Consider the following 26,841-nt stretch of genomic DNA (forward strand, 5'->3'; position numbering starts at 1 on the left):
ATTTGAGGAGGGAGGGCGTTCCAGGCCAGAGGCAGGACATGGGCTAGGGGTTGATGGTGGGACAGGCGAGAATGAGGCACAGTGAGGAGGTTAGCACCAGAGGAGCGGAGTGTGGGGCTGGGATGTAGAAGGAGAGAAGAGACATGAGGTAAGAGGGGGCAAGGTGATGGAGAGCTTTGAAGCCAATAGTGAGTTTTTGCTTGATACGGAGGTTGATAAGCACTTGGGAGAGTACAATATAACAAAATTGGTAGGCACATTCCCTGCCCACAACAAGCTCACGGTGTAGAGGGGGAAATTGACATTCATATACATATCTAGACTGTAAGCTTGTTGTTACATTGCTCTGTTGGACTATCCCAAGCACTTAGTACAGTGCCCTGCACACAGTAAGTGTTCAGTAAATATGACTGATAAATTATGGCTATAAGACTGCTGTACGGTGGAGCTTTTCCTGGTGGCCTTTGGACTGCTCTTCAAGAGACGGGTTCCAACCCAAAGTCACTCCCTTCCTGGGTTCCTGGAAGAATTTTCAGACTATTCCACAGAGTGCTTGAGATTTAACAGGAATACCAACACCCTACCATCCCCCCCACAGATCTCTGTCTGATCTCTCTCTAGAGAGGTTTAGTGCCTTGCCAAGTTCTCTCAGTCAGTTAGAGCCAAAAGCCAAACCTAGACAATAAATAAATAAACCATAATCCACTGCATTTATACAGCACCATCCAAACGCTTCCATCCACCATCCAAGCAATTTGAAGCCCTTTACAGGCATAAATCTTCAACAGAATCCAGGGTGTGTTGGGTTTTCTGGAGAGTAAAATGGCCAACTCGAGGGACACAGCATTACTTAGTGGAAAAGAGCACAGGGTTGGGAGTCAGAGGATATGGGTTCTAATCTTGGCTCCACCACTTGTCTGCTGTGTTACCTTGGGCAAGACACAACTTCTCTGTGCCTCAGTTGCTTCATCTGTACAATGGAGATTAAGACTATGAGCCCCACGTGGGACAACCTGATTACTTTGTATCTACCCAGCACTTAGTACAGTGTTTGGCACATAGTGAGCACATAAATACCATAATTATTTTATTATTAATATTATCACTTTAGCTAAGAATCAGCATGGCCTAGTGGGAGTCAGAGGACCTGGGTTCTAATACCAGCTCCAAAATTTGTCTACTGTGTGCTCTTGAGACTGCGCCAAACTTGTACCTACCTAGGCTCTTATTGCAGTGCCTGGCACAAAGTGAGCACTTAACAAATACCATTCAAAAAAATTGCAATGGAAATTCAGGGCAGACCATAACCATGCTTTGAATTTTCATATCGATAGTCTCGTTTTAGTCTCCGAATATTCCTGAGAGGTAGAGATAATTATCCCCATTTTAAAGATGAAGAAACTGAGGCCAAGAGCATTTAACTGAGTGGCCAAAAGTCACCCAGCGTGCCCAAGCTGAGACTACAATCTGAGTCGCCCTACTTGTAGCCCTAGGCTGTTTCCACTAGGCAGCATCACGACTATAAACCAGAATGTCACACTCGGTACAATCGGCCTGCATTTGGTTTCCTGACCCATAGAGCCTCCCCAGGGGAGGATGAAGATTTTATTTAGACTCGATGCAGGGTCTTGGCAGAGAGAAAGGATACATAATTGGGAGCCAGGCCCCAGGGCTCCACTGAGAAGCCTTTCACCCTCTGAGCAAGCACTCATCGGATGACTGCCAAGCTGAGGGCACAATGGAGCCACTATCAGACCTGTTAGTAACAACAGCCACTTTCCATGAAACATCAGCTTCCCACCCGTTCCAAGTCCTGTCTGAAGCCCGCGGTGTTCCATTGGGAGTGGAATTCCCTTTACTCCCATGGAAGTCACTGAATATTTATGAAAGGGGACAAGGTTAGCAATTTCTCCCCTACATTGGAGACTGAGGGCCACTGCACCACTTTGGCACATCTTCCCCCTTTCGGTGGGTTTCAGTAAGGTTTTCAGAGTTCAGAAAAGTCACCTGGACAGTCACAGTGTCCTTTAGAATTTAGGAAAATGGAAGGAGTATTCCTGTCCTCCCTCTGGCCCTAAGAGTAGTCAATGTTTTCATTTGGTGGGATGGTGGTCAGGGAAGGGAAGGGAAGAAATCCGTCACTGAAAGAACTGCTTGAACACCCTTCCACTCAAAAGCACATTTTCGTTTTTCATTCTCGTTATTCATTCATTCAATCAATCATATTTATTGAGCATTTACTTTGTGCAGAACAGTGTATTAAGCACTTGGGAGAGTACAGTACAACAATAAACAGACACATTCCCTATCCACAACGAGCTTACAGTATAGATGTGGGGTGGGCAGGGAGAGATAATTGTTGTAAACGTTCTCTTGGGCAGGTGGAGTTGAACATCAGGAAGGAGGCAAGCACTTTCCCTTAATTCCCATGATAAGAAGCAGAGAGGCCTAATGGATAGATCAGGGGCCGGGAGTCAGAAGTGCCTGGGTTCTAGTCCCTGGTTTGCTTTGTGACCTTGGGCAAGTCACTTGACTTCTTTGTGCCTCAGTGACCTCATCTGTAAAACAGGAATTAAGACTGAGACACCCATGTGGGACAGGGACTTAGTCCAACCAGATTTGCTCGTATCCACCCATTCATTCATGCAACTGTCTTTATTAAGCGTATTTATTAAGGGTAGATATACGATAATCAGATTCCAACCCAACTCGTTTAGAGAAATAGATGGCGGTGACATACATAGTCTCGAGTCTCAGTCATAAACCAATCAACTTTTCATTTCCTCCTGCTAGTTTCTGGGCATCTCGGTTAAATGGACCCTCCAGGAAATCTTCCCTCCAAAGTACCTTCATTATGACTCCGCAACGTCTCGTCAGCTGATGTGTAACCAGTGCCCTCCGGGGACTTACGTGAAACGGCACTGTTCGGCCAGCAGACAGACCCTGTGCGCCCCTTGTCCGGAGAGCCACTACGCAGGCGAATGGCATTCTACTGAGGAGTGCCAATATTGCAGTACTGTCTGCAAAGAACTCCAGTACGTGAAACAAGAATGTAACAGCACCCACAACCGCCTGTGCGAATGCATTAAAGGACGCTACCTTAACCTAGAGTTTTGTCTCCGCCACACCATCTGCGCTCCTGGATTTGGGGCAGTCCGACCAGGTAGGTGTCTCTTTCCGACACACTGTTCGTCCTCTTGGATTTGAGGAAAATCCAACCAGGTCTGTTTCTGTTAAGGAGCAAAGGTATGGAGCCTTAGAGGGATTAGGAAACAAGTTTGTTCTGGTGACATTACAGGATAGTGAATTGCAAAGGTAATAATAATGATGGTATTTGTTAAGCACTTACTATGTGCAAAGCACTGTTCTAAGCGCTGGGGGGGTACAAGGTGATTAGGTTGTCCCACATGGGGCTCACGGTCTTCATCCCCATTTTACGGATGAGGTAACTGAGGCCCAGAGAAGTTAAGTAGCTTGCCCAAGGTCACACAGCTCCACAGTGGTGTAGCCTGGATTCGAACCCATAACCTCTGACTCCAAGCCCGCGCTCTTTCCACTGAGCCACATAACCACCTTCTCACTGTGCCTCTATCTCTATTTCACCACTGACCCCTCCCCCAGGTCCTGCCTCTGGCCTGGAGCACCCCCCTCCTCAAATCTGACAGATAGTTACTCTCCTCTCCTTCAAAGCCTTACTGAAGGCACATCTCCTCCAGGAGGCCTTCCCTGACTAATCCCCCCTTCCTCTTCTCCCATTTTCCCTGACTTCGTCCCTCTGTTCTTCCCCCCACCCAGTCCCACAGCACTTATGTACATATCTGTAATTTTTTTTTTATAGGGTTGTCTGTCTCCCCACCTCTAAACTATAAGCTCGTTGTGGGCAGGGAATGTGTTTGTTTATAGTTGTATCACTCTCCCAAGCGCTTAGTACAGTGCTTTGTGCACAGTAAGCACTCAATAAATACTATTGAATGAACAGAACCTAATACCACTAGGACACCAGTCTGGATCTTCACCAGAGGAACATTTTCTGCATTGTGAGCCCACTGTTGGGTAGGGATTGTCTCTATATGTTGCCACCTTGTACTTCCCAAGCGCTTAGTACAGTGCTCTGCACACAGTAAGCGCTCAATACAATTGATTGATTAATCGATCAGGTTGTCCCACACAGGGCTCACAGCCTTCATCCTTCTAGACTGTGAGCCCACTGTTGGGTAGGGACCGTCTCTATATGTTGCAAACTTGTACTTCCCAAGCGCTTAGTACAGTGCTCTGCACACAGCACTCAGTAAATACGATTGATTGATTGATTGATTGATTGGACACATTTTGCCACTCGAGTACAAACTGAGGGACCAAACTCAGATGCAGCCCGACCTGCTCTCTAATGAGAAGTTGGATGGATGGATCTTTTTAAAGGCATATTCTCAAGATGCGCTGTATGCACCAGATATTCTGCTTTTTATTTTGAAATAGGCCATTCCAGGCTGCAGTGCATTTTGACAAACATCAGAATGGTTAATTGATACCAAGAGAGTAATTATGATATTAATGAGGCGCTAGAGCTGTAACAGTATGCAGTCATAATTAATTATGTCAAAAGCAAAAACCATTTAGGAGACCAGATTTGATCATTAAAACTGAAGCCAGCTCTTCCTTTGGAACGGAAGCCAATAATGTGCTTGGGTGTTGAGGGTGGATAAAAGCTGTGGTCATGGATTTTCAATGGCCCCATTCTTCATTTTAAACAAAACAATTTGTAAAGCCAAGAATAAGTACTTGTCTAAAGAACAAGAACTTGCTCAGTCCTGCAGAGAGAAGAGTCCAGGTTAGGGCTGCTATTTAATGAAGCCTTGGAAAATTGTAACAAAGTCTACATTGGTCCTCTACATCAGTGGGTTTCTTCTTGTCTGCTCTTTGACCTTGGGTAAGTCACTTTACTTCTCTGGGCCTCAGTTACCTCATCTGTAAAATGGGGATTGAGACTGTGAGCCCCATGTGGGACAGGGGCTTTGTCCAACCCGATTTGCTTGTATCCACCCCAGCACTTAGTACAGTGCCTGGCCCATAATGGTGCTTAACAAATAACACAATTATTATTATTATTATTATTCTGCAGAGATAGTAACCCTACGTACAGTGAGTTTTTACTTTCAATTGCTGCTGTATAGAAGTTCTCCTGAAAGTATTTTTATCTCGGTTCCCATTCTAAGGAGCAGGCAGCGTGGTTTAGTGGAAAGAGCACAGGCCTGGGAATCAGAGGTCATGGGTTCTAATCCTGTCTCTGCCACGTGTCAACTGTGTGACTTTGGGCAAGTCACTTATCTTCTCTGTGCCTCAGTTACCTCATCTGTAAAATGGGGATTAAAACTGTGAGCCCCACGTGGGACAACCTGATTACCTTGTACCTACCCTAGTGCTTAGAACTCGGGCCCGGGAGTCAGAGGACCTGAGTTCTAATCCTGACTCTGCCACTTGCCTGCTGTGTGACCTTGGGCAAGTCACGACTTCTCTTTGCCTCAGTTCCTTATCTGCAAAATGGGGATTCAATACCCGTTCTCCCGCCTGTTTAGACTGTGAGCCCCAAGTGGGACTCACAGCAGCAGCATGGTGTAGTGGTTAGAGCACAAGTCTGGGAGTCAAAAAGTCATGGGTTTTAATCCCCACTCCGCTGCTTGTCTGCTGTGTGACCTTGGGCAAGTCACTTAACTTCTCTGTGCCTCAATTCCCTCATCTTTAAAATCAGGATTAAAACTGTGAGCCCTACGTGGGAAAGGGACTGTGTCCAACCCATTTATCTTGTACCTACCCCAGTCCTTAGAGCAGTGCCTGGAACATAGTAAGCACTTAACAAATGCCATTGTTAATATATAATAATAATAACTTGTATCTACCCCAGTGCTTAGAACAGTGCTTGATACATAGTAAATGCTTAGAAAATACTATTAAAAAAGAGAGGCTAGGAAAAGAGAGGTTAGCACATTCTCCCAAAAACCCTGTTGATGCATGCTGAGGCCAGATAATGGTTTCTACACGCTGCTGTTGGACCGTGGAAGTAGAATCCATGGTTTTGCTTGAAGCTAACTCATAGATACCGAGGGTTCCTGGAGCTCCATTATGATTTCTTGGTTGGTACAGAAGACCTGAGGGGCTGAGAGTGAGGTCACTGGCCCATTGTTGGGTAGGGACCATCTCTATATGTTGCCGACTTGTACTTCCCAAGTGCTTAGTCCAGTGTTCTGCACACAGTAAGTGCTCAATAAATATGATTGAATGAATGAATGGTGGCTAAACTGGGCAAAACTAGTTCAGATCACCCAGCTCCTCATGGCAGTTAAACCCCCTAAACAGGTCAGGAGAAGCCCATGAAAAAGTTGGTGAAAAAATATCTTGCCATTCCATTAGAGTAGCCCCAGACAGATTTGGTGTTAAAAATTCAAATGAAAGACTTCATGAATGGTACAATGGACATTTGTTCCACAAAGTCAAGGAGCAGAGAGAAGAGTTAGCATCAAAAGAGTCTACAGGTTGGCTGGCAACCAGGAAGGCTGTTTCCCTCTCTTCAGCCATCCTGAAAACATGGCCATCTACTCCTCTGCCAGAAAGCATGTTCCCAGAAAAGCCAATTTCATGTTCTTCATTTATGAAGAAAAGACAGGTGTGAACTTTCCTCCTCACCCATACAATAGCTTTGTCTCCCTTTCTGGACTGTAAGCTCCTTGTGGGCAGGGAACATTAACCAACTCTGTTTTATTAAACACTCCCAAGACTTTACAGTGCTCTGCACACAGTAATCCCTTAGTACATATGATTGATTGAACTTCATCTCGGGTTGCTGATTGTGAAACATGGAGATCAACTTTCAAGATGATTCATTCCTGAAAGTGACTGCTAAACTTTATCCAACACTTTACCTGGGTCCTTGTTATTTTTTTATGGTATTTGTTAAGCACTTACTATGTGCTAGGCACTGTTCAAAGTACTGGGGTAGATACAAGTTAAGTAAGTTGAACACAGTCCATATCCCACAGGGAGCTCACAGTCTCAATCCCCATTTTACAGATGAGGCAACTGAGGCCCAGAGAAGTGTAGTGACTTGCCCAAGGTCACACAGCAGAAAAGTGGCGGAGCTGGGATTAGAACCTATGACCTTCTGACTCTCAGGCCCATGGTCTACCCACTATGCCATGCTATGCTGCTTCTCTGATCTTCTCTAATTGTGAGAAATAGCCTTGCCTGAGGTTTCCTTTCCTTCTTGCTCATCTTTCACTAGTTCACTGCTCAGGATTCTTCAGCAGGCTGAGGAAAGAAAGTCTGAGTGGTGGTTGATGGGGAGAAGGAAGGGAGGGGAAAGGGAGAGAAAGAGTGAATAAATTCATTCATTCATTCAATCATATTTATTGAGCACTTACTGTGTGCAGAGCATTGTACTAATCAATCAATCGTATTTATTGAGCACTTACTGTGTGCAGAGCACTGTACTAAGTGCTTGGGAAGTCCAAGTTGGCAACATATAGAGATGTTCCCTACCCAACAACGGGCTCACAGTCTAGAAGGGGGAGACAGACTACAATACAAAACATGTGGACAGGTGTCAAGTCATCAGAACAAATAGAATTAAAGCTAAATGCAATCATTAACAAAATAAATAGAATAGTAAATGTGTGCAAGAGTAAATATGTACAAGAATAAATAGAAAAAGAGAGAGGAAAGTGCAAGATGGTATTTGTTAAGGGATTACTATGTGTCAGGCACTGTACTAAGTCCTGGGGTAGATAAAAGACAATCGTGGACACAGTCCCTGTCCCACACAGGGCTTACAGTCTTAATCCCCATTTTACAGATGAGGTAACTGAGGCACAGAGAAGTGAAGTGATTTGCCCAAGGTCACACAGCAGACAAGTGACAGAGCCGGGATAAGAACCCAGGTCCTTCTGATTCCCAGGTCCAGAGTCTATCCACTAAACCAGGCTGCTTCTCAAATGTAATTCAAATTCGTATATTTTATAAATTATTTATTTATATTAATGTCTGTCTCCCCTTCTAGACCATAAGCTCGCTGTAGGCAGGGAGCCTATCTACCAACTCTGTTATAGTGTACTCGTCAAAGTGCTTAATTCAGTGTTCTGCACCCAGTAAACTGTCAATAAACACCATTGACTGATTGATTAATCGCATATGATCAGGATCAACTCGAGTTCAAAATAGAAGAGGGAAGAATCGTGGCTCAGTGGAAAAAGAATGGGCCGTGGAGTCAAAGGTCATGGGTTCAAATCCCAGCTCTGCCAAGTGTCAGCTGTGTGACTTTGGGCAAGTCACTTAACTTCTCTGTGCTTCAGTTCCCTCATCTGTAAAATGGGGATTAAGACTGTGAGCCCCCCGTGGGACAACCTGATCACCTTGTAACCTCCCCAGCGCTTAGAACAGTGCTTTGCACATAGTAAGTGCTTAATAAATGGGGAAGCAGCGTGGCTCAGTGGAAAGAGTATGGGCTTTGGAGTCAGAGGTCAGGGGTTCAAATCCCAGCTCTGCCAATTGTCAGCTGTGTGACCTTGGGCAAATCACTTAACTTCTCTGAGCCTCAGTTACCTCATCTGTAAAATGGGGATTAAGACTGTGAGCCCCCTGTGGGACAACCTGATCACCCTGTAGCTTCCCCAGCACTTAGAACAGTGCTTTGCACATAGTAAGTGCTTAATAAATGCCATTATTATTATTATTATTATTATTATCATTATAAGAATGCAATATGTTGCATTTATTTCTTAGCTACTTGACCTGTTCTTCATCTCCCCCAATTTCAAGTCCTCTCTTAGAAAGAGGCCCAAAGCAATAAATAGTTGCATTGTTTATTGTGCTTTTTTGTGCTGAACTTTTAACTTAAAAGTACTACAGATATACACTAGATGGAGGCATTTTCATATGTAAAATACTCGGTGTAACTTCAGAGCAAAACATAGTTGAATTTTAGGAGTTATATATTTTTAGTCATGTCTTTCCTTAAGTAGCTTGAGTCTTCCTATTAATTTTTGTCTCCAGACCTATCAAGTTTTTTTTCACAATGCAGTAAAATATACAGACAGTCATGATTCCTTTGTTTTCATAACTGTACTCTTTAGACTAACAGTTTCAGCAAACAGGATACATTGTATCAGCTTATGTTTACATGTAACTCAATGACAGATTTCCATTTTTAAGGCTTCTGGAGTTTACTGCTGCACCCAGCCATGCATGGTAAATTACTTCCTGAAGTTAGTCCTTTTATTAACTAATATAGGTTTGTGCTTTAACCAAAGATGAAAGTTACCAGAACCTGGTTAGAATGTAAAGTTGTGTAATTTGAATTATGTCCAGATCTGAGAATGGTGTTTGCAAATTTCCCAATTGGTACTAAAGTTAGCACAAATGCAGACAAAGGAGGAGACCCATTTAAAGGTATGCCGCATGTCATGGTGACGTGAGCATAAAGGTGGGATCTACTAGTACTGATACTATTACTATCAATCAATCATATTTATGGAGCGTTTACTGTGTGCAGAACATTCTACTAAGCTCTTGGGAGCGCATAATACAACAGAGTTCATAGACACATTCCCAGTCCTGACTGACTTACAGTCTATAGTCATTTATATTAATTAATTACTTACGGTCTATAGTAATTTATATTAACGTCTGCCTCCCCCTTTAAACTGTAAATTCACTGTGGGCAGGGAATGTCTACCAAACTCAGTTGTATTGTACTATCCCAAGTGCTTATTACAATGCTCTTTTTTTATAGTATTTGTTACGCACTTACTATGTGCCAGGCACTGTTCTAAGCTCTGGGTAGATACAAGGTAATGAGGTTGAACACAATCCGAGTCGCACATGGGCTCACAGTCTTAATCGCCACTTTACAGATGAGGTGACTGAGGCACATTGAAGTTAAGTGACTTAGTTAAGGTCACACAGCAGACAAGTGGAGGAGCTAGGATTAGAACTCAGGTCCATGCTACACTGCTTCTGTCTGTGCTCGGTACATTGTAAGTGCTCAGTAAATACCATTGATGATGATCATGATGATAATGACATGACGACTTGAGCATGTTTCAGTGAGATGTGTGTTAAATGAATTCTCCTATTTCTGTAGGGACCCCGGAGAGCAATACCATTTGCCAGAGATGTCCAGATGGATTTTTTTCCAACGAATCTTCATCCCAAACCCCATGTCGAAAACATCGCAATTGCACAGCGCTCGGTCTGCCGACGGCATCGAGAGGAAATGCGAGCCATGACAGTGTGTGCGCTGGAGATGCAGAACAAACCCTAAAATGTGGAATAGGTACCTCATGTTCACAAAGCGCATGCCAGATGGGGTTGCCAGACTGATTTTTCAGAGAGCCGTTCACAGACAACTCTTCTTCTTGGTCCCACTGCCACCTTCCACTTAGAGGCTCTACTTCTGCTTGGTCTGCTTTCCTTCCTGTCACTCTCTCCTCAGTTCTTCTGCTAAAAAGGATGCATTCCCTTCCCCCTACCTCCATTACTTCAGGCATGGACTTCCTCTTCTTAGCCCTTTGTAGGCCTTCCCCACCATCAATTCAGTGCTAGGATTGTAGCCCCTAGATCATGGACTCCATTGTCCTTAATTGTCTTGTCCTCAATTGGGCCAGTAATAATTATAATTCTTCTTTTTCTTCTTCTTTTTCTTCTTCTGTTCTTCTCATTTCTTCTAAGTCAGGATAGCCACCACCCTACACCCACTCCTCCTCCTTCTTTTTCTTTTCTTCCTCCTCCTCGCCTAATCTCTGAGCCTTGGCCTATGCAATAAATAGGTGCCCCATTTTCCAGATTCAATCACACCCCCAATTTTCAATTCCCAGTTCAGAGCTCACCTCCTCAATCTGCACGTGGTACTTTAAGACACACTTTTAAACTTTTATGGGCTCCCATGTCACTTTCAAATGCTTTAAGTGCTTTTAAAATCACCTTTTTATGGTATTTGTTAAGTACTTACTGTGTGTCAGGTATGGTGTGTCTTATTGGAAAGAGCACGGGCTTGGAAGTCAGAGGTTGTGGGTTCTAATCCCGGCTCCGCCACTTATCAGCTGTGTGACTTTGGGCAAGTCACTTCACTTCTCTGTACCTGTTACCTCATATGTAAAATGGGGATTAAGATTGTGAGCCCCCCGTGGGACAACCTTATCACCTTGTAACCTCTAACAGTGCTTTGCACATAGTAAGTGCTTAATAAATACCATCGTTATTATTATTATTATTATTATTACTGTTCTAAACTCTGGCATAGATATGAGATTATCAGGTTGGGCATGGTCCCTGTCCACATGGGGCTCATAGTTTTAATCCCCATTTTACAGGTGAGGTAACTGAGGCCCAGAGAAGTTAAGTGATTTGCCCACAGTCCCACGGCAGACTTGTGGCAGAGCCAGGATTAGAACTCAGATGTTCCGACTACAAGGCCTGTGCTCTTTTCACTAGGCCACGTTGCTTCTCTGTTAATATTAATGTTCTCCTTTTGTCCTCATTACATCTCTGTGAGGGAAGGAAAGACAGGTATGATCACCTGCATTTTCCAGATGAGGAAATTGAGATCAGGTAAATTTAACTGACTCACCCAAGGCCTTGTAGCAGGTCAGTGTGGCAAAGCTGAGATGAGATTCTGGATCCTCAGACTTCCAGTTCTATGTTCTATGTAGGACCTGGGTTCTAATCCTAGCTCTGCCAATTACTTGCTGTAATACCCTGGGCAAGTCACTTAACTTCTCTGTACCTCAGTTCCGTCATCTGTAAAATAAGGATTAAATCTTCCTTCCCACAACTTAGACTTTGAGCCCCATTTGGGACAGGGACCGTGATCCAACCATGTTAATAATAATGGCATTTATTAATAATGGCATTTATTAAGCAATTACTATGGGTAAAGCACTCTTCTAAGCACTGGGGAGGTTGTAAGGTGATAAGGTTGGGGGCTCACAGTCTTAATCCCCATTTTACAGATGAGGGAACTGAGGCACAGAGAAGTTAACTGACTTGCCCAAAGTCACACAGCTAACAATTGGCGGAGCCGGGATTCGAACCCATGACCTCTGACTTCAAAGCCCATGCTCTTTCCACTGAGCCACGCTGCTTCAATAAGCAGCATGTTAAGTCTTATCAAGTCTTATCTACCCCAGCACTTAGAACAGTGCTGGACACATAGTAAGTGCATAATAAGTACCATTAAAAAAAAAAACCTAGCATGACAATCCCTCTCATCTCAGCTAAGAGCAGGCTGGGGGATTTTGTTCAACAGTTCAGATTGGCTTTGGAAAACTTCCCAGTGCCTTCCTGAATCCCTGGGGTTTCCCAAGGCCCAGGCCTTTGGCTGGAATCATCACCTACCCTTTTGTCCTGCTCTCCTCAGATATCACCTTGTGTGAGGAGGCTTTCTTCAGATTTGCCGTCCCCACCAAGCTCACCCCCAACTGGCCGCAGGATCTGGTGGACAGCTTGCCCGGCTCCACGGTGGACTCCGAAGCCCTAGAGAGGATCAGACGGGGCCAGGACTCCCAGGAGCAGACATTCCAGCTGCTGAAGTTGTGGAAGCTGGAAAACCAAGACCAGGACATAGTCAAGAAGATCGAGCAAGGTACCCTGTGGGGAAGGGAGGGTTCTCGTGGACTTAAAAGGGAATCTAAAGACTTAGAAGGCAAAGAGGTGCATGTCAGGTGGGGTGAAAAATCACAAGAACAGCAGTTTTCTGGGCAATCAATTGACCAATCAATGGTATTTGAGTGCTTACTGTGTGCAGAGCACTGTACTGAGTACAGTACTCTCCCAAGTGCTTAGTACAGTGCTGTGCACACAGTAAGTGCTCATAGATGATGATGATGATACAAGAGAGAATTAGAAGTGCAATTCTTGAGTCTAGAGAGGGAGAGTGAAAGACCCTGTTTTCTTCAGCCATTTCAGTGACGAAAAAGGGGCATCCCTGCTCTTCTAGTGGTCAAGGTGGGAGAGGACAATCAACATGCAACCAGTACAATCTCGTTTCTTCAGAAAAACTCCTAAGCATTACAGAAGTGGGGGTGGTGTCTGCCTCCTCTTCTAGACTGTAAACTCTTTGTGGGCAGGGAATGTGTCTATTAACTCTGTTATATGTACTCTCCCAAGCACTTAGTACAGTGCTTTGCACACAAATGCTCAATAAATATGACTGATTGATTTTTAGAACAGAGGACCAGTCCTTGGGGAAAGGGGTTCCACATCAGATGAGCATGAGACACTTCCTGTCAGAGTGACTTCCTCTCTGGCTTCTGCCTTTGGGGTTCGTTTTCCTTCCCCTCTTTTCCGCACTCAGACGTTGCACCCCACACCACAACTTTTCCCTTTGATTTCTATTTTGCAAATGTTTATTTTTATAACAGCTCTCACTGCTACTGCTGCTGGTACCTGGACCCCTTTTAATAATAATGATAATAATGATGGTTTTTGCTAAGCATTACTATGAGTTAAGCACTGTTCTAAGCGCTGGGATTGATACAAGCTGTCCCACATGGAGCTTACAGTCAATCTCCATTACAGATGAGGTAAATGAGACATAGTGAAGTGACTTGCCCAAAGTCACACAGCAGACAAGTGGAGGAGCAGGAATTAGAACAGGTTCTTCTGACACCCAAGCCTGTGCTCTATCCACTAGGCCATGCCATTTCCCTTTTGTAGCATGGAGGTTTCTGCTTCCCAGGCTTCAGTGCTGAGGGCCAGGGCAAGGCCAGGATAAGGAGTGGAAGAGGAGGAAGAAGAGAAGGTCAGAAGGTTGGAGGCAGAGGTCAGATTGGAGAGGGATGCCTGAAAGAGAGCTGCTGCAGCCACAGACTATCCCCCAATGCTCTCCTCTCTGTCGTTCCCCACAGCTACCCATCTTCTCCCAACTCTGCCCCAGTCTGACCCTGGTCCCCAGATTTGCAGCCTTGGAGGGCAGGAACCACCAACTGCTAAAGGGGCAATGCCAGCTGTTAAAAAGAAAAAAAATAAAGAGTTCATTAATTCATTCAATCTTATTTATTGAGCTCTTACTGTGTGTAGAGCACTGTACTAAGCGCTTGGGAAGCCCAAGTCGGCAACATATAGAGACAGTCCCAACCCAACAACGGGCTCACAGTCTAGAAGGGGGAGACAGACAACAAAACAAAACATGTAGACAGGTGTCAACATCGTCAGAACAAATAGAATTAAAGCTATATGCACATCAACAGAATAGAATAGTAAATATGTACAAGTAAAATAGAGTAATAAATCTGTACAAATATATATACAAGTGCTGTGGGGAGGGGAAGGAGGTAGGGCCAGGGGGATGGGGAGGGGGTGGAGTGGAGTTGGGGGGCTAGGGAAGTAGGGTGAGGTGACGGATGAGTTTGAGGTGAGGGGAGTGAGGGCAAGAAAGCTGCAGATTAGCAACCATGAAGGGAGGGGTTTGGTTTACAGTACCTCAGAGAGAGCAGAGCTGGGTTTGAGTACCTTGACAACTCAATGTATGTGTCAAATGCACATAGTAAGGGCTTAACAAATACCATTAAAAAAAAGTTAATAACTTCACTGTGCCTCAGTTACCTCATCTATAAAAGGGGATTGAATCCTCCTCTCTCCGACTTTGATTGTGAGCCCCACGCGGGATGGGGACTGTGCCAATCTGATTATCTTGATTCTACTCCAGCACTAAGTACAATGCCTGGCACATAGTAAGTGCTTAACAAATAACATTTTAAAAAAGAGGTTTATTTACCTTGAGGGACAGTCATTTTAATAATAATAATCGTGGCTGCTCTGTCTTACAGGATTTACCTATTTTTTTTTAATGATATTTGTTACCACATAGGGCTCAGGGGCTTAATCATTCATTTATTCATTCATTCCATCGTATCTATTGAGCGCTTACTGTGTGCAGAGCACTGTACTATGTGCTTGGAAAGTACAATTTGGCAACAGATAGAGACAATCCCTACCCAACAATGGGCTCACAGTCTAGAAGTGGGAGACAGACAACAAAACAAAACAAGTAGACAGGCATCAATAGCATCAAAATAGATAAATAGAATTATAGATATATACACATCATTAATAAAATAAATAGAATAATAAATATGTACAAATATACACAAGTGCTGTTGGGCGGGGAAGGGGGTAGAGCAGAAGGAGGGAGTAGGGGAGATGGGGAGGGGAGGAGGAGCAGAGGAAAAGGGGGGCTCAGTCTGGGAAGGCTTCCAGGAGGAGGTGAGCTCAGTATTCATTCATTCATTCAATCGTATTTATTGAGCACTTACTGTGTGCAGAACACTGTACTAAGCACTTGGAAAGTACAAGTTGGCAACATATAGAGACGGTCTCTACCCAACAGCAGGCTCACAGTCTAGAAGGGGGAGACAGACAACAAAAGACAACAGACAACAAAACAAAGTAGGGCTTTGAAGGGGTGAAGAGAGCTCCATTTTACAGACGAGGTAATTGAGGTACAGAGAAGTGACTTGCCCAAGGTAACACAACAGACAAGTGGCAGACAACACAGGTCCTCTGCCACCCAAGCCCATGCTCTTTCCCCTCGGCCATGCGGCTTCTCATTCTATTGGACAGTGTACTTTAGTCTCATCTTTCGCACAGCCAACCCCTTGCCCACATCCTTTTTCTGGACTGGAACCCCCTCCATATCTGACAGACCATCATTTCTCCCCACAGAGTCTTATTAAAATCACATCTGCTCCAAAAGCCCTTCCCCGACTATGCCCTCATTTCCTGTATTTGCCCTCCTTTCTGTGTCGCCAGCCCACTTGGGTGGATACCCCTTAAGCCCTGCCACTCACCTTTCCCCTAGCCTCACAGCATTTGTGTACATATCCTTATACTCTGCCACTTCCCTTCATGGTAATTCACTGAAATGAATGTCTCCCTCTCTAGATCCTTGTGGCAGGGATCGTGTATACCAATTCTATTGTACTGTACTGTCCCAAACGCTTAGCACAGTCTTCTGCACATAATAACCACTCAACACCATCGATTGATGGATCGATCCCATCAGCCCTTCAGAGCATCAGTCCAACCAGCAGACGTTAAATGTGTTCAATTTGGCTTGAGAAGCAACCACAAGGTGCCTCAGAGGCCTACTGACGGCAACCCTTCTAGGATTCTTGTCTGGGCTCCTGGGGAAGAACTGGGCTGTGGCAAGTATAAACTGCAATATGGTCTAGTGGAAAGAACATCGGCCTAGGAGTCAGAGGACCTGGATTCCAATCCTGACCCCATCACTAGCCTGCTGCATGACCTTGGGAAACTCGCTTCACTTCTCTGGGCTTCAATTTCCTTATCTGTAAAATGGGGATTCAATCTCTGTTCTCCCTCCTGAGACAGGCAGAGTGTCCAACCTGATTATCTTGTATGTACCCTACACTTAGTTTGGGGCTTATTGTCATTGTTATTATTAACAATAATAATAATTATTATTGTGGTATTTGTTAAGCACTTACTATGTGCCAAGTCCTGGACTAAGCACTGTGGTAGATAAAAGATAATCAGGTCCCACGTGTTTCCACAGTCCAAGTAGCAGGGAGAACAGGTACTGAATCCCCTTTTGCAGATAAGGGAACTGGGGCACTGAGACGTGAAGTGACTTGCCCAAGGTTAAACAACAGTCAAGTAACGGAGATGGAACTAGAACCCAGGTCCTCTGCCTCCCAGGCTTGGGCTCTCTGAAAAAGGCCATTCCACTTTTCAAATGCTTGGCACATGGCTAGCACTTAACAAATATTATTATTATTATTATTATTATTATTATTATTATTGAAGCAACATAGCCTACTGGAAAAATCATGGGCCAGATACTCAGAGACAGAGTGTTGGTTTTTTAACTTGTCAATCTCACACCTCAAATACTTAAATTTGCATAATTTAATCGAATCAATCAATCAAATGCACACAGTAAGTGCTCAATAAATACAATTGACTGAATGAGTATTTATTGAGCACTTACTGTGTGCAGAACACAGTATTAACCGCTTGGGAGAGTACAGTGTAACAGAGTTGGTAGACATTTTCCTTGCTCACAATAAGCTGACAGCCTACAGTAAGTCTAAATTCTGTAATTTAGAAAACAAACCTGCAGGTAAGAAAATCTAGTTCCCAACCCATGATCAGTGCAAAGAACACGGACTTTGGAGTTAGAGGTCATGGGTTCAAATCCTGGATCCGCCAATTGTCAGCTGTATGACTTTAGGCAAGTCACTTAACTTCTCTGTGCCTCAGTTACCTCATCTGTAAAATGGGGATTAAGACTGTGAGCCCCCCGTGGGACAACCTGGTCACCTTGTAACCTCCCCAGTGCTTAGAACAGTGCTTTGCACATAGTAAGCGCTTAATAAATGCCATTATTATTATTATTATTCTATGTGTTTGAAATGAGAAACAGTAGGGGTATTTTTGGCCAGTGAGTTGGGCGAGGGAAAATAGGATCACCCCTGGCCTGTGACATTATCAACGAAAGGAATGAAATAGGTCAGTCAGGACTTACCCTTTATCAATGTGCCCCTTTGTGTTGTGCTGGTCTAAGTGCCTGATAAATTCATCATTTATTCTGGCTTTTCCAGGCATTATATCCAGATAGGCTGACTCTTTACACCGAGATCTGTCTCTTTCCCAGTCCTGAGACATAAGAAAGACCCCTGGAAGCCTGAAAAGGGAAAAAGGAAAGGTTGTTTTAGAACCAGAGTACAAAATAACCAGCCTCTTCAGGTTGGTTTACCAAACATTCCCAAAGAATTTTAAATCACACTCATGTCCTGGGATGCTTTGATTTTGCACAGATATTGACCGCTGTGAAAACACCGTGCTGAAACACATCGGACACCCCAATCTAACCTTCGATCAGCTCCTCGTCCTGATGGAAAGCTTACCGGGGAAGAGAGTTGCCAAGGAAGACATAGAGAAAATCCTGATGTCCTGCAGTCCGGCCGAACAGATCCTCAAGTTACTCAGCCTCTGGAGAATCAAAAACAAAGGTCAAGACACTCTGAAAGGCTTAATGCATGGACTGAAGCACTTGAAGAGGTACCACTTCCCAAAAGCGGTCATCCAGAGCCTGAGGAAAACAGTCAAGTTTCTCCACAGCTTCACAATGTACCGGTTATACCAAAAATTGTTTTTGGAGTTGGTAAGGAGCCAAGTCCAATCCGCAAAAAGAAGCTGCCTGTAACCATACACGAGTGTTTCATTGCCACTCTTGGGGCAGGGGAGGGGGCGAGGGGAAGAAAAGCAGAAGGGGGCAAATCCACCAACTGTATAAGCTAGGCTCGAATGGTTGAATTAGGCACTTTGAGGGGAGCAAGCCATTCAGGATGGTTCCATTTAGTCATTAATCTCTCTCTCACTGGGTAAAAACATGAGCACACTGCAGAGTTCCAGACACCTGAGATCACTCCACCTCTGGAAACTAGCCGGATATCTCCTAACTGTGGTCTTCCTCATTACTACCAGCAGTAATTCAACTGGAATAATAATAATCACCTAGACTTTCAGCATTTTTACTACAATGTAGAGGAATGTCTCTGAGCCTGGAGAGATTCCAATGGTTATTAGTAGTAGTCATGGTATTTATTGAGCGTTCACTCTGTGCCAAATACACAGTGCTAAGCACTGGGGTAGATGCAAGATAATCAAATTAGATGTCATCTCTGACCCACAGAGGGCTCACGATTTACGATTATTAGATATTAGAAGGCCATTTTCAGTTAAAGCTACTAGGCTATTGGGAACACTAATGCTGTATTTATATTCATTCAGATAGGTTTGTACATATTTATAAACGTAAATGGAAACTGTTAAGACTTAATTGTAGAAAGAAATTTATATTCTTGTTTGTTATTTTGAACAATGAAAGTGATAAATATATTTTAATGGGAACTGCCATTTTTCCCCCTCTGTGGATTTTTTTTCTTTAATATAATTTTATCTGAATAAGCTGTAATTTTTTTTAGGAAATACATCATTATCGAGTTTATAAGGGGGAAGATGTGTGAAGTATAAATGATCTGAATATTAGATGCTCTGAAAAAGTGAATGTATCTTATTTAAAAGGCTTTATGCTCTTTATCCCCCAACTGATTAAATTTTTCAACTTATTTCTCTTTGTTTCTTTGACTGAAAATGCTGTTTCAGTGGGCCTGTCCAGCCCTATCTGTCCTCTCCCCTTCTTGGTTCACCACTTCTCATCATCAGTGGTATTTATGGAGCGCTTTCTAAGAACTAAGTGTTGTTAACAGTCAAAATACTGCCCTCTGGGAGGATCTCAAATCCTTTACCAAGGAAAACAAGCCCCTGCCTGCCCTAGAGAAGGTGGGGGGAGAAGGTGTAGGGAGGCACACCTAATAATCATAATTGTTGTATTTGTAAGCCTTTGCTATGTGAGAAGCAGCATGGCCTAAGGGAAAGAGCACAGCCCTGGGGAGGACTTGGGCTCTAATTGTAGCTCCACCACTTGTCTGCTGTGTGTGACCTTGGGCAATTCACTTAACTTCTTTGTGTCCCAGTTATCTCATCTGTAAAATGGGGATTAAGATAGTAAACCCCATGTGTTGGGGACTGTGTCCAGCCTGATTAGCTTGTATCTACCCCAGCACTGATTATAGTGCCTGGCACCTAGCAAGTGCTTAATAAATACTGCAATGATTATTAGTGTTATTTTATTATTATTGTTCTAAGCGCTGGGGTAGCTGCATGATAATCAGATCTATATACATTCCGTGTCCCACACAGGGCTCACGGCCTAAGTAGGAGGGAGAACAGGTATTAAATCCCCATTTTACAGATGAAGTAACTGAGACACAGAGAAGTTAAACGACTTATCCAAGGTCACACAGCAAGCACGTGGCAGACCTGGGATTACAACCCAGGACTTCTGACTCTCAGTCTCGTGCCCTTTCCACTAGGTCACACTGCTCCTGGGGACCTCAGGACCTTGCTTCATTTCCTCTCATTCCTTCCTCCTGGCCCTCATACTGAGAGGGTTGAGGTCCCTATGCTGGGCAGCCCTCCATCCCAAAACCAGGAACACTGGGGCCGGTAGCCCTTGGTGGACAGACCCACTCCCAAACAAATCAGTAGCCTTCGGTAAGGGTGGCTTTTTCAATCCTTCTTGGATCACCAGGCAGAGCTAATGGCAGTGGCCCCTATTGGCAATTGTGCCCTCTTTACTGCTTCTGTTCCTGGGTGAATCCTTACAATCTGGACATCCTTGCCATCTGGACCCCCTTCTTAGCCTCCTGGCCAACCCAGAGAAATCCAGTAACACCGGCTTTGATATGCAAGCTTCAGTGAAAGGGCTGACAGAAGATCAGGGTCTCTGGGTAACCCAGTTCATGATTATTTGGTTCACCTACCAAGTGGCCACCCAGACCCTTAGGGTACATAGACTACCCCAATGGGTTCTAAAGGAAGACTTGATTTTTGGATTGTCTGCACACTTCATGTCCCCCTCTAGTCCCCCTCACTAGGGATCAGTGCTAGAGCGCAGGCAATTATTGGGCCTGATTGATTCAGTCGTATTTATTGGGCACTTAATGTGTGCAAAGCACTTGTAAGCACTTGGGAGAGTACAATACAACAACAGACACAGTCTCTGCCCACAGGGATCTCATAGATTCACCTACAGGCTTGATTACAACTTGACTGATCGCTGAAAGTGAGTCTGCACTGTACTAGACACTTGGGAAATACAAATTAAAGAGGTGATCCATTCCCTGTCCACCAGGAGTTTACACTCTAATGGAACTAGAGTAGTCGCAATGAATTGAGCAGACTGACATACTGAGTGCCAAGGAAGGCTATAAGGGAGTTCATAAGGGCTGGATCATACACCTTCCTCAAGTCCTACCAGCTCACAGGGTGAGACAATATTGCACTCTCCCCATGCCAATCTAGGTATACCAACTAGGGAGCCTGGGAATCAGAGCCTCTGAGATGGCCTTTGATTTGAGAATGAACCATATCAATCCATCAGTCTATCAACAGAATAGTGCAGAGCACTATACTCAGTGCTTTGGTGAGGGCGTTAGAGTCAGCAGACACAATCCTTGCCTGCACCTATTAGGAGTTAGTGGACAAGTGAAAAATAAGGAACTAAAGCTCAGGAGAGATCCCAATCCTGACAAACTCAGATGTGGCTAACTTGAGTCGGTTCCCTTGAGGATTTGGAGATTACAGAGGTGTTTCCTGAGAGAGAAGGAACAGTCCTCAAGCTGTCTAACGGAGGAAGGAAGCCATTCCACTGGGGGAGATGATACACACCTGCTGAAGGTTCCACATTGTTTCCTGGCTTGGCTCCTCACCAAAGGCTGGAGGCCAGAGGGAACAGCCTATATTTCGACAGTCAGACAGACATTTGAGACAGAGGATGGGACTGCCAGCCAGTGGATTGTTTCCCAATCTGCTGGAAATCTATACTCTGGCCAAGTGCACATTTTCTGGGAGCGGAGGAACCGCCCTGAAACTGCTACGGAAAGATCAACGCTGGATTTGGGAGGAAGAAAAGAAGGGGGAGGAGATGGAGGCTGGGAAGAGAAGAGGAGGATAGGAAGACTCTGAGAACTTTCAAATGCCCAGTCTGGTAATCGAGCCTAAGGGAGTAGAGGCACAGACAGAGGGAGGACAGCAATTTCTGTCGGCCCCTGCCTGCTCCTGAGGTACAGTGTGGCTCTGGTATTGTGTGTGCTTCTCAGTTCCACAGAATCCCTCAGACCTCCAGCCTCCCCGGGTGCTCTCCGACCGGGTCTCAGGCCTGACTCTCCTGACTCTCCCGCTCCCCTGAGGAAACAGCGCATCACGGTGCCCGTCAGACTTCAGCCAGCGCTGAACGTAAAACCATTTTCCCCAGAAGGCCGGCCACTCCCAACCCGCCGCTGGCCAGACAGCCGGCCGGCGGGCCTTCCAGCGCCGGAAGCAGCCGCGACGACGGCGGTTGCGGTGGCGAGGGTGCAGGTTCCCTGGGGCTTGGGGGTTGCCAGGCGGTCACCAGAGGAGGAGCCGGGCATGCGGCCCAGGGCTTTGGGGAGAAAGAAATGGGAGAGGTGAAAGGGAAGGGCTGCGGCCGCTAATGATCCAACGGACGTCAGACAGCGGGGGCTGGGGACAGGGCTGGGCAGGACAGCTCTTCCCTAGGCCAGTAAAAACAACAACAATTGTCAAATATAAGTGCTTATTTGTGCCACGCATTATGCTAAGCACTTGTGCAGATGTAATTTACTCGGTTTGGACGCGGTTCTTGTCCCACTCAGGGCTCATAGTCTAAGGCGTGGGGAGAGAAGTTATTTACTCTCCATTTTAATCTCATCTACACACACTAGGCACCCAGCACAGCCCTCTGTACACACTAGGATCCCAGCACAGCCCTCTTACTAGGAGCTCAGCACAACGCAGCCCTCTGGTCTCAGGTGCCCAGTATAGCCCTCTACTCAGGTGCCCAGTACATTTTCCTGCACATATTAGGCTCCTCGTTCAGTGCACTGCACACAGTCAGTACTCAGTTTAGTGATCTGAAATAAACAAAGCAGTCATTGATGTCTTGTCAGATCCTCACAAGCCAGAAACAAAAGTATTTCTTCTCAAGGCTGACGAGCTATCAAGTAATTGGAGTGTCCACCTTTTCTTATGGCCAGGAGTTCTGGAGTCACTCCAGACACGGCATGACTTCTAAAGCACCACTGTCACTTACATGCAATAATATGACATGATTATAAACAATAAGGGCATAAAAAGTGGTTCCTTGTGGGCAGGGAACATGTCTACCAACGCTGCTGTAGTGTACTCTCCTAAGCGATTAGTACAATGCTCTGCACTCAGGAAGCACTCAATTATTCATTCTATCATATATTTTCGGTGCTTACTGTGTGCAGAGCACTGTACTAAGTGCTTGGGAGAGTACAATACAACAACAAACAGATAAATATATTCCCTGCCCACAGGGAGCTTACAATCCAGAACAGGGGAGACAGACATTAATATAAATAAATTACAGATATGTATGTAAGTGCTGTGGGGCTGGGAGGGGGGAACAACAAAGGGAACAAGTCAGGGTGATGGAAAAGGGAGTGGGAGAAGAGGAAAGGGGGGACTTAGTCAAGGAAGACCTCCTGGAGGAGATGTGCCTTCAATAAGGCTTTGAAGAATTGTCTGTCGGATTTGAGAAGGGAGGGCATCCAAGCCATAGGCAGGTTGTGGGTGAGGGGTCAGTGGCGAGATAGGTGAGATAAAGGCACGGTGAAGCAAAGTGAGGTAGGAAGGGACAGGGAGATTGAATACTTTAAAGCCAATGGTGAGGAGTTCTTGTTTGATGTGGAGGTGGATGGGCAACCACTGGAATTTATTTGCGGGGAAGGGTGACATGTCCTTTGTAGTAAAATGATCCAGGCAGCAGAGTGAAGTATGGACTGGATTGGGGAGAGGCAGGACGCTGGGAGATCAGCAAGGAGGTTGATGCAGTAATCCAGTTTGGATAGGATGAGTGTTTGCATTAACGCGGTAGCAATTTGGGTGGAGAGGAAAGGGAGGATTTTAGTGGTGTTGTGAAGGTGGGACTGACAGGATTTAGTGATGGACTGAATATGTGGGTTGAATGAGAGGAATCAAGGATAACACCAATGTTATGGGCTTGTGTGAGAGAGGAAACATGGTGGCACCCTCTACAGTGATAGGAAAGTCAGGAGAAAGCTCAATAATTACCATTGACTGGTCAAGTGACTGGAATTGGAGCAAAGCACATCACATGGTCCTTTTACTGAGAGGGAAATGTGAGGAGAATGGACCACAACAGGATATCTAGAGTTTCTGAGGGGAGATGCTAAAGAAGGAAGACAGAATACTCACTTTAAAGGTACAATATAGCAGGATCTGAAAGAATGACACACAGCTGTGCATAGGTGGGAATCAACAGCAGTAAAAGGGTCAGCCTGGTGTGCAGTGCTTAGAACCTGGGTGACTGCCAGAGAGAGAGGTTTCAGGAAGATAGTGGCAGCAAGAAACAATGTCGGCATCAGTCATTGTAGGGAATAATAATAACAATAATAATAATAGTTATCATTGTGGAATCTGTTAATTGCTCAATATGTGGCAAATACTGTACTGAACAGTGAGGTAGATATGAGATCATCAGGCTGGACATAGTACCTGCCTTAGGTAGGGCCCACCTTCTAAAGAGGAGGGAGAACAAGTATTGAATCCCATGGCATAGCGGGTAGAGCACAGACCTGGGTGTCAGAAGGTAGTGGGTTCTAATCCCAACTCCACTGCTTCTCTGCTGTGTCACTGGGCCTCAGTTTCCTCATCTGTAAATTGGTGATTGAGACTGTGAACCCCACATAGGACAGGGGTATCCCAGCATTAGTGTCTGGCACACAGTAAGTGCTCAATAAATACCCGAAGTATTATTATTATTATTATTTTTACAGATGAGGAAATAAGAAACAAAGAAGTTCAGTGACTTGCCCAAGTAGTAGTAGCTGGGATTAGAACCCAGGTCCTCTGACTCTGAGGCCTGTGTTTTTTCTATTAGGCCACACTGCTTCTTTGGGAGGGGCACTCAATATGCCTATGAAGCAGAAGCAACTGTTGGCCAGCACTGATCTTATCAGTCCCACATCCATGTTTACTAATAAAAATCATGGAGTCCCCACCATCCCCTTCCCAATTTTGACAGTTCCCCCGTCTCACGCACACACACAGGCAAATCTATCCCACATATGTAAGGCCATAAGTTAAAGTGCCGACACACAGCACTGATTTTGGCAGAGTAAATCAGAACAAGGGACGGGAGGTTTTGGTTCCTTCTCTGCGATGGTTACAGTTTTCAACATTCCAGCACCTTTCACCTGGTGATGTCCCTGACCGCCACCATCCTTACAGCATTTTTCATTCAGCTCGTGAAAGGGGGAAGCCAAAATCCAGACAGCTTCTGTGACCCAGCCAAGATCCCCGGCCGAGCCGGCGGTATTGTCAGAAATAGCTCTCCTCGTCCGACTTCCTCCCGCTTCTCCCTCCCTGCCCGGCTCGGGCTGACCGCACGGCTCATGAGGGGGGAGAGACCGCGAAGGACCATCGTCAGACAGGTACGGCTCACCCTCCTAAATAGACAGAGATCATCTGTTTCCAATGTCTCTGTCCTCTCTGTATCCTATTCTGGGCTAGATAGCGTAGGACTTGATGTTTGTTTACTCTTCTGGTCTCTAAAAAGCGTGCTGAGCTGTAGCAGTTCTGGTCTTTTTTAACTTCCCTGTGACCCCAGAGCATCCAGATGGTTTCTGGAGGGGGTAAGGTATGGTGAGTGTTCAATCTCTGGGCCCAGAAGTCCTGCTCCTTGAGGCAGGAAAAGTTCAGGGACAGAGCGGGCTCAGGGAGCTGTGTCTTTTTCTCCTCAAGCTGAACATGTCCAGCAACCCATTCAATCAATCAATCAATGGCATTTATTGAGTGCTTACTGTGAACACAGAACTTACTAAGCACTTGGGGGAGTACAGTATAACAGACTCATTCCCTGCCTTCAACGAGCTTACAGTCTAGAAGGGGAGACAGTTAATATAAATAAATTAATTACAGACACGTACATACATGCTGCGGGGCTTAGGAGGGATGAGGAAAGGAAGCAAAGCAGGGCAATGCAGAAGGGAGTGGGAGAAGAGGAAAGGAGGACTCAGGGAGGGCCTCTTGGAGGAGATGTGCCTTCCGTAAAGCTTTGAAGGTGAAGAGCATAATCACATGTCAGATATGAAGAGGGAGGGCGTTCCAGGCCAGAAGCAGGACGTGGGCGGGAGGTTGGTGGCGCGATAGATGAGACTGAGGTACAGTGAGTAGGTTAGCATTAGAGGAGTGAAGTGTGTAAGCTGGGTTGTAGTAGGAGAGTAGCGAGGTGAGGTAGGAGGGGGCAAGGTGATTGACTGCTTTGAAGCCAATAGTGAGAAGTTTCTGTCTGATGCGGAGAGTTGAGGCCCAAGGAGCCAGGCCTTGCTAAAGTGGTCCACCAGGTCAGGAGGACTTCCAAACCTAACAATCATGGGGTCTTTGTTAAGTACTTACTATGAGCCAAGCGCTCTACTAAGTGCTGGAGTTGATACAAGAAAATGTCAGTTTCCCCTGGTAGATTTTAAGTTCCTTGTGGGTAGGGAATCACATCTTCCAACCCCATTATACTGTATTCTCCAAAGTGCTCTTCCCATAGTAAGCTCTCAATAAATACCGTTGATTGATTAACTGATAATCACCTGGGACATGGGGCTCACATAGTCTAAGGGGTAGGGAGAGCAGGTATTGACCCCTGGTTTACAGATGAGGAAACCGAGGTGTTGAGAAGTTAAGTGACTTGCCTAAGGTCACACAGCAAGCAAGTGGCAGAGCCAGAATTAGAACCCAGGACATTGGACTTTCAGGCCCCTACTCTTTCCACTAGGCCGGGTTGCTGAAGCACAGTCTTCAACAAGACAAAACGGCAGTGGATTGTCGGAGAACCAGTTACATGACCAACGACCACCTCTCATCTCCCCAACTCATCACCCACCCAATGGCCATTTCAGCACTTCAGATCACCTAAGTACCTTAGGATTCACACTTCCCTCCACTCCCCCAGAGCACTTCTGTTTATATCCTTAAATCAATCAATCAATAGTATTTATTGAGCACTTACTTTGTGCGGAGTGCTATACTAAGCGCTTGGAAGAGTACAATACATCGGAGTTGGTAATTACGTTCCCTGCTCATAACAAATTAATAGTCTAACATTACATTCTACTCCTTTACTTCCCTCTAGCTGTAATGTTTTATCCTGTCTGCCTCCCCCAGCTA

The 26,841-nt window shown here is 45.2% G+C and overlaps 1 protein-coding gene across 2 annotated transcripts in view; it reads left to right on the forward strand.

Annotated features, from left to right (window-relative positions):
- Positions 1-19,139, forward strand: part of TNFRSF11B (TNF receptor superfamily member 11b) — a 41,067-nt gene extending 21,928 nt beyond the window's left edge. For both annotated transcript variants that reach the window (XM_038745966.1, XM_038745967.1), the window contains exons 2-5: positions 2,794-3,163; positions 10,130-10,321; positions 12,404-12,628; positions 17,826-19,139. In XM_038745966.1, coding sequence (XP_038601894.1) covers positions 2,794-3,163; positions 10,130-10,321; positions 12,404-12,628; positions 17,826-18,214 — 1,176 coding nt within the window. In that variant the 3' untranslated portion in view covers positions 18,215-19,139. The remainder of the gene's footprint in view (positions 1-2,793; positions 3,164-10,129; positions 10,322-12,403; positions 12,629-17,825) is intronic.
- The last annotated feature ends 7,702 nt before the right edge of the window (positions 19,140-26,841 follow it).

Source organism: Tachyglossus aculeatus, chromosome 4, assembly GCF_015852505.1.
Source record: "Tachyglossus aculeatus isolate mTacAcu1 chromosome 4, mTacAcu1.pri, whole genome shotgun sequence".
Lineage (NCBI taxonomy): Eukaryota > Metazoa > Chordata > Mammalia > Monotremata > Tachyglossidae > Tachyglossus > Tachyglossus aculeatus.